Source organism: Rhopalosiphum padi, chromosome 4 (genome assembly GCF_020882245.1).
Source record: "Rhopalosiphum padi isolate XX-2018 chromosome 4, ASM2088224v1, whole genome shotgun sequence".
Classification (NCBI taxonomy): Eukaryota; Metazoa; Arthropoda; class Insecta; order Hemiptera; family Aphididae; genus Rhopalosiphum; species Rhopalosiphum padi.
This window is the reverse complement of record NC_083600.1, coordinates 20512237-20521691: the sequence shown is the minus strand read 5'-3', so window position 1 is coordinate 20521691 and position 9455 is coordinate 20512237. Positions and strand designations below refer to the sequence as shown.

Sequence of the window (9455 nt, the reverse complement as noted above, 5' to 3'; positions counted from 1 at the left end):
ACATTTTTTTGGGTACCCCTTCTTGGTTACTAAACTAAAATATATATAAAAAAAAATTAAAGACTTACATTACATACATGTTGGCCAGACTTGTACCCCTTAAAAAATGTCGAGTACCCCCAAGGGTACGCGTACCACAGCTTGAGAAACACTGGCATGGAGAATTCTAAAAATTAACATTATTGTTGAAACAAAATCAATAATACTATGATAATTAATATGTGGTATTGGGATGTGTCAATGGAAAGCCCTTCGTATCAAGACCAGTAAGTTATATAAAAAGTTTAATCAACTCATTTTCCTTCAGATTTAGGCATGTATCTTGTATCTAAATTGTGGGTTCTACACTCCTAACTGCCTTACATAATATACTTGTATCAAAATCAAACTATAAAATGTGTTTAAGGGAGAATAGTACCTAATCATGCGTGTGTTATTCTCATATTACTAACGTAGTAAATAATAACAAATATGAGTTCAGTAGAACCTATTTTTTCGTTTTTAACTTAAATACAAGATTACATTGATGTAGGTATTATAATCGAATTTAAAAATATAATGATATTCATATTATCTGTACCTACTTACTACTTAGGCTTAAGCATAGGTATTTTTAGATATTTTAATTGTTCAAATAAAATTATGAGTATTTAGTATTTACTACCTATTTGAAATCCCATTAGTTAAAAATTAAATAAATGTGACATTCTATAATATCATACTATTTTAATACAAAGATTCAAATAAATTCAACGATTCAAAAATCCAAAAAGGTATCTATTGGAAAATAGTGGAACACTGTAAGTGTGTATAATAGGTACCTATGTATAGTAGGTATATAACAAGCTTAGGTACTTATATAATAAGTTTATTGACGAGAAAAAAATTTGGTTTCCTATTTATTTTATTTGAATTTAGAGATCGTTATGATGATTGACTTTCTTAACTTAGGCCAAATGTAAGCTATAATTTTTGTTCGTACCTATATCGTAGGACGTAAACGATGAAGAGTGATGGTCTATCACTTGTTAGAATTCAGAGGTATAAATCATGAATGTTTAATTTAAGAGGATGTCAACGTAATATTTGTTTGGTTTATCATTCGTGTGCGTGGCATGTCCAATATAGATAAAACAAATGTATGTAAAATCGTTTCTATATGATTTTTGAGTAAAATCAACTATTAAAAAAATATAGAAGATGCCTTTTTTGAGAGTTTGACATAACAGTTTCATTTCTGATTATTATTTGACTTTAAAAATTCAAATTAAATTGTAAATTTAAATGGATATTAAATTGTTTTGAGATACTATTTAGAATAATCGGCGTGTTAATAGTGTTATTACCTCAAAAACATTATTCTTTATAATTGTTGTATGTGTAATTTTACTTTTAAGATAACTAAAAACACATTAAAAAAATTATTTTGCATGAAAGCATTTTGTCTATTGTAACACTAGTATTGTGCGTGGACCGTGGACCTGAGTCCGGAGAAAGAATTCAGAATACGAATGAGCGATAACAATGATGACATCCTCTTTTTTAATAGTGTTTGTCAAACATTCGATAGGTACCCTTATCAGTTATCGGTATCACATGTAATTATATGAACTATTATTAGCATAGCATGATTATGATTTATGAGGTAGTTATTTGTTATTATATTATGCTCAACTTCTAAATAAGACTTTTAGACTTAATCTAAAGTAAAATTTTATAAGAGAACACAAATCCGAAGAGTGGAAAAAAAATTAAATACTTAGATGTTGAATAGTTTTTAATAGTGTATTAAATAATTATTATAAATTTGAAACTAATTACAAATTATTGTAATTATTAGATAAAATATTTTTAGAAGAATGATTTTATTGTGCAAGAGTCAACACCAGATTATTAGGGATTCAATACATTCCCCTTTTCAGAAGCTTTTCACTGTGCTTTAAAATGTATTAATCTATAACTAATTCTTTCAAAATATTATTATACAGCATCTATTTGTGATTTTAAAGCTATATAATAGCATATAGTTATATAAAATAGATTTTTTAAGTATCTACCAAAAAAATGTCTTTAGAAAAAGAATAAATACATTATAGTTTAATTAATATAAATATATTACAAATTAATAAAAGCAATAATTATACAAAAATTTGAATATGTGTTATAGATTTGTCAGCTATTTTTAAACTTTTGTATGCATAGAAAAAATGTGCACATACTTATCCACAAAACACTTGTTTTTTTTTAATGAGTTATAAACATATAAAAATGAGTTAATGATAATAACATGATTTATATTGACAACAAAATAATAATTATAAACTTAATACTTAAAAAACAATGAAAATATTTGTTTTCAATTTAAAATGTCTTTATATTTAACAAAAAAACAATAAATAAATATTAAAACCTAGTGAGTAGTACTTAAATTAAAAAGTATTACTTAAAGTAGTAATAATAAATGATAATATAATAAATAAATAAAGAGTTTTGATGGCAAAAGCTGATTATTTCAAAAAGTATGAATTTATTTTTTACTTTTAGTGTTCTAATAATTACTCAGTTTAATGTTAAATACATAACACATATTATATGCATTACATAAAGTCCTGTTTACACGGTCTAATTTCAAATATTTGACTGTGTGAAAGAAGATTATTTAACAAATTAAATTATATTATCAATTAGTACAACATTGTATCTTAGAATTATTTATCCTATCATTGTTAGAAACTTCTTCTGGATCAATTTCAAGTTTTAAATTCACAGGTGGTTTAGAACTTTCTACTATTTCTATAAGGTTACGACCAATTTTTGTGAATAAGTCTTGAATACCTGAAAAATAAATAAAAATATAATAGGCCATGGTTTTAATAATAATCAAACATTTAATTTGAACTCAATCATCTCCTTAATAATTTCTTTACTTTATTAAAGTATTTATTTTTTAAATTAAATTGATTTTATCAGTTATTACATTTTAAAGTTGTTGAGTTAAAGAAAAATAATGTTAAATTAATATTACAAAGATATTAGCAAACTATTTTTATTTTTTTGACCCATATGCTAGTGTGCAACATAGCAAATACAGTGAAACCTGTACATAATGGACAGTCACGGGACCAAAATAATTGTCCGTTATAGACAGGTGTCTATTTTTCACAGGTTTCAGTGTTTAATTAGAAGGGAAAATGAAAACTTTATACGCATATTATATTAATATTGTACCTATTATTATAATCTTAATCATTATTATTATATTATTATATTTTACATATACATTATAAAATTAATTTTAATATTTATCAGCATGTTTAAGAATAGACAAACCGCTAAACTTTTTATAATGAATAATGTTCACTTTTTGTTTTAACTCGAAAGATTTACGCGGTAAGGTAAGTGCCATTGCTAAGAAAAAGATGTAAACTCTAACTGCAAACCGATAGAAACTGAATAAAAACATTAGAATATTACTTATGGTTTTCTTTTATACGTATTATTACAATTTATTTTTGGATTTATTTCTATTTAATTGTATCTCAACTTCATAAGTTCAATAGGTATTCGCAATTGACGTTACCGAAATCTGCAATAATGCAATCGGTCGTAATCTGTGTATTCACGTGTACTTAATTGCATTCTGTATTGAAGCTGTTTCGTAGTTTGTATATACATAATATGATATTAGTTTTAAATTTGAACTAGGAGTTTTGTCCATTATGAAATCAATGGGATAAATATTAGTGTCCATATCCGTAAATACAAAGAGTCCGTTATAGACAGGTCGAAATACATTGGGATGCTTAACTTTCTTCTGGAACCGAGTCATTTTGTCTGCTAAGAGAGGTGTTTATTAAGTCAAGTTTCACTGTATGTGTTCAGCAGAACTAAGTTAGATTGGTCTAAGAATAGAGTAATCTATTCTATAATCAATCGACCAATTATTAAATTTAAAGTTATAAACATAATCTGAGTTTATACATTGACTTTATACATACTTTTTTGCTTGAACAATATATGAGAATTTTAGATTCTGAGCGATGAATGTATAGATTTTACAATGATGTTTTTTTTTGTGTATATATGATAAGTAGACACAAGACAGTAGTCAATAAGATCTTTGAGTTTTAGCTTTTGAGAGTGGTTTTGGATAGAAAATTGGATTTAGTAGTTTGTACTTTTAAGTGGTTAAAATTAAAAGATCCCAATAAAAATCTAATTTTTGACAAAATCAATTTTTTTATTTTTTATAACTCAAGAATGAGTAACTGTAGATATTTTAAATTTTTACAAAATATTTATATTTATTATTATTAATATATGATAAAATTATTTATAATTTTAATTCTTCTTGATCTATTAATAGGTATGATACATTTTCAATTTTTTTTCTATAATTGGATAAAAAATTATTTGCCGGGTCAAAATTCTTGATAATTGAATACAAGATTCCATATAAGTTGTTCGTATAAAAATTTATAATATATAAAATATTAAAAATACATAAGCACAATTATATTTTATATTATGAAATTTATTAAAATTACAAAACATTGCAACCTATATTGTATTCATAAAAACTTTTTATATTAAGTTTTATAAATTGAATACAATATTCCTTATGTCATTCATACTAAAACCATAAAATCTAAAAATATATAAAGACAATTATTGTTAACAGACATTTTAAGTTCAAATTTGGATAAAATTACTAAATTAAACAATAAATATTGTTGTTAATTATTTTGTTATATTTCATAATTCAAACATTAATCATTATTTCTGGGAGATTTGTATATTAAAAAAGTATAGTGAAGAATATTTTATGTGAACATATTTTTTGATGTAGTAATATAATCTAGAATCTTGATTAAATCTCACCTGTATTTGAATAAACACTAGTTTCCCAATAATGAGCATTTACTGAATTAGCAAATTCTTCAGCTTCTTCAAACATTATTGTCCGTGAATCTAACAGATCAGTTTTGTTACCAACAACATAATAAACCACAGGTGTGTCGGTATTTTTTCTTACTTCTGAAATTAAGATAAATACTAAGTTAATAAAATATATTATTATATTGTATTAATGAATACATATTAAAATAATAACAAATTATAAGTTAACACCGTTTTACTAATTTAGATAGTTTAAAATTGTTTAAATACCATTAATCCAATTTTTAACTTGATTGAACGAGTCTCGGTCTGATACATCAAAAACAATAGCGACTGCGTCTGAATTTCTGTAATACATTGGAACTAAACTACGAAACCGTTCTTGTCCAGCTGTATCCCAAACCTTATAAAATTATCACATATAATAAAATTATTATTTTTTTTTTTTATTAGCTTTTAATCAAAAATTATTACAAATAATATTAATAGTATTATTTTTTATTTAAATTATGTAATTAAATATAAAACAAAATTACTTTCAAAGTAATTTGATAGTCTCGTAATGTAACTTTAGCATACATAAATGAAGCACCAATTGTTGCTTCACATTCCTTTTGGAAATCACCTTTTATGTATCTTGTGATTATACTTGATTTACCCACTCCTGAAACATTTAAAATATTTATTAAGTTCTAATGTATATCAATATAGGCACCTGTTTTTTTTTTTTTTTGTTAATTTAAATAACATCTTTTGGACATTAAATGGTTACCAAAGTTTTAAAAACTTGGCATTAATTTAGAATAAAAGTAACATATAATTTTATAATAATTGCTGATTTACACTGAGTACTAACTTTAAGCAAACACAATTAAACCAAATGATTTAGTAGGTTCTTAATTTTAACTTTTAAACACTAAATAAAACAAAACCAAACTTTATATACTACATGTTTATTGATTTATTTTATTATATTTACAATTTGTACTTTGGCATAATCAGCAAATAAAATAATTTTTAATATGCAAGAATAATATTTAATAATATATATATGATGAATATCATCCAGTGAAACCTAAAACATATTTTAATTTTAGTCTATGGATAGGATTTATATGTTGTGTATTTGGTGAAATTTGATTTTTAACAGAGTTGTTTTAGATATAGTTTTAAGTAAATTATTATAAATATGACTTCAAAGAAGTCATTTTAGATAGAACTATCACCCATATTATATAATCGAATATTAATAAAAGTATATTATTTATAACTATTTAAATTTTAAACATTTTTCAAACTGGGTAGCGAAAAATTTGTTTTTAAAGCTGTATAGGTTACAAAATATTATAAATCTCATAAATTAAATATATATATATATATATATATATACAGACACAGTTCTGTAAAGAATACTTTTAAAAAGTATTTGAGTACATACACAAATACATTTGTTTTCAAGTATTTAAAATACTACTCAAATACTTTTCAAATACTTTTGGTTTTTTTAAAGTAGGTTTGTAATTAATGTAATATAGACATATTATAGTAGATTAAATCTAGATTTTATCATCATTTTCATTTATTAAATAAATGTTTATTGCATTTTAAAAACATTATATTTTCAAAATGTTCATCTTTCATGCTTATCCTTTTCTAGGTAACAGTGGCTCTACCTACATTAAATACTTGCTCCACTGAAGCGCTGCCTGGCAGCGGAGTATGACATTTAATGAAAACCTTTTATAATTATGTAAATTTTAATATTAAATAATAATACTAAAAATAAGTGAATAATACCTATATAAGGTTAATGATAATAAATATTAAAAACTCAGCAGTAATTTTTACTTTTTTAATTATTGGTAAAAGATTTAAAGTGTTCATATCTTTGGTCAGTGATGTTTCCAAATATTGATTTATTTTTTTGTTTAAAGCAATGTCATAGTTATCTGCGGCTAATACATTACACAGAATACTAAATAAAACTATTATTCAATTATTGTAGCAAATATCAGGCAATAATATTTTCCCAAACAAATATTTCGAATAAAAATAAAATGGATGAAAAAAAAAAAACAAAAGTATTCAATACAAATAAGTATTTAATATAAAAAAAAAAAGTATTTAAAAAGTTATTTAATACTTAAAAAAGTATTTAAACACTATTACTCAAATACTTCACAGCACTGTATATGTATTCATCATTTCTATTATCAAATTTATTTGAACAGATGTCAATACGACGATCAAATATTCTCAAATTTCCTTTTAATGGTTTTTTCGATCACTATATATGTTTGAGATCAACGACTCCAAAATAAATTATTATAGGTCAGTAAAACTATGTGGGTAGCGATGGAATTTCTGGTTAAAATTTGGTAATGGTAATAATAATAGGGAAAAATATTGATTTAGAAATAAATATTGACCATTATTTGATCTGTAAGATGGCATGAATAGGTTCATGGTTTAAATAGTTTATAATTAACATTAAAAATACCATTAGAATAATTATAATCTACGTAAAGGGCAAAGGTTTTAAGTCTATAATAAGTAGGAATTTTTAGAACAAAAAAAATAATAACTATCATCATTATGTTTTATTTTAATATTAAATTTTATAAAAATCTGAACTTTAAACGCTTAACAAAAAAATGTATGAATATATTGTATTTTCAATAATTATAAAATGTTAGAGTAAAAATTTAAGAAGAATTTTTAATTAAAAATATTTCAAGTTTTTTAATTAGAAACAATGTTATAAACATAAATAGGAAAAAAACTAAACAGATTATAAATTAATTATTAATCATTTTTAAAAGTACTGGGGACTTTTTACTTCTGACTAGCAAAGTATCACTTAGATATAATTTTTTTCGTAAACCACTTGCAATACATTGTTGTAAAACCAATATATTCATTGCTCCGTTCAGAATCTAAAATTGTTGGTACATAACATTGATATGTACATTATTTTTTTTTTAACTATTACTATTCTTAGTTATAATATAACAATCAAATTTGTGTATATTATTATAAATGTGATAATATTATAAATTAATAATTTTTGCCTCACCAGCTATGAAAGCAAAAGGCCTAGACATACCCATGTTTATAAATGTTAATACAGTGGAACGTTGATTATCCACTCTAATTGTGACCATGGAGAATGCGGATAATCAAACAATGATTAAAAATATAAAATGCATATGAATTTAAATATTTTAAACAATTAAAAATAAAACTAATGTACATAATATAATATAATTCATTTAAATTTTAAATTTTAAAATATAATTAATTTAATTTAAAAATGTTAAAAATGTGAACTTGTTCCACTGACTAGATACAATTTTCATTATAACATATGATATAGTACACTACATATTTAAACTACATATTTTTAACAACAGACATTTGATCATTGGAAAATATACCATTTTGTTAAATTATGAGCAAATATGTTTATATATATATATATATATATATTTATTTAATATCCATATATAAAATATTGATGCATGCATTTCAATTATAAGATTGTTTTTATGGGATTTTTAATAGATTTTAAATATTAAATTTTCATTTTGGATAAACTAAAATAATATTATATACATAAATAACAGTATATAATATAGTATTAAAATGACCCATAACAAATTACTAACCAAATGTTGAAAACATAACAAGTTCTATCTAATATAATAGGTAAAATAAATGGATTGTTTATTTTTGGGTAAGGTAAAATTTATAAATTAACTTTATTCTTAGGTGTCTTCAGTACTTTCTTCGATATAATAATATTCTACATTGTCTTCATAATTTAAAATAAATAACTGCAAATCATATCATATGTAAATTAATAGATGATATTATAATATATAAAAATATTTTAATAATATAACAATGTTGACTGTTTAATAATTATTGTTATTTATTTAATTTTTTAGTATACATCAAGTATAAATGTAAATATGTAATACCAAATTGGTTCCAGTTTATTTTTATAAATCAACTTACCCTGAGAGCCCATGAATACTAATTTGGCAGATAATCTCTTCATAGTTAATTATTATCACTATTTTTGTTGGCAAGTTTATTTAATTATTATAAGTATAACGTTTTTAACCAACTGTTGGTTTAAAAAACTACCTATAGGCTACAATAAATAAAAATATTAAAAAAAATAAACATTGAAGTTAACTGATTAGGAATAAAAGTGAGTGTCAAATGATAACTATTCAACTATGTAAGGCTTCAATCAGTTAAAACAAAGAAGTTTAAGTGAAATATTTTATTTTAAAAAAGTAATAAAAAATAATCAGTATTATCTACAGTGTATATTGTATATTAATAATTATTATATTATTTTAATTTATATTTGTTGCGTAATCAATAAAATTGAAGGAAGAGAAAAATATTGTAAATTGTTAAGTCAAAGTACCTATTACATAATCTTGTATTCCTAAATACGTGAAATAAGAAAACACAGATTACTCATTTCCATATAATATTATAATGTCTATATACATATATATATATAATGTAAACAAGTT

The 9455-nt window shown here is 22.7% G+C and overlaps 1 protein-coding gene across 1 annotated transcript; it reads right to left on the bottom strand.

Moving 5' to 3' along the window:
• Nucleotides 1-2090: 2090 nt before the first annotated feature.
• LOC132929655 (uncharacterized) lies at nucleotides 2091-9237 on the bottom strand. Its single transcript, XM_060995161.1, has 5 exons — nucleotides 8920-9237; nucleotides 5436-5563; nucleotides 5170-5302; nucleotides 4882-5037; nucleotides 2091-2835 (listed from the first exon to the last, which is right to left on the bottom strand). The coding sequence occupies exons 1-5, from the start codon at nucleotides 8960-8962 to the stop codon at nucleotides 2681-2683; spliced, it is 615 nt and encodes a 204-aa protein (XP_060851144.1). The 5' UTR covers nucleotides 8963-9237; the 3' UTR covers nucleotides 2091-2680.
• Nucleotides 9238-9455: the final 218 nt, after the last annotated feature.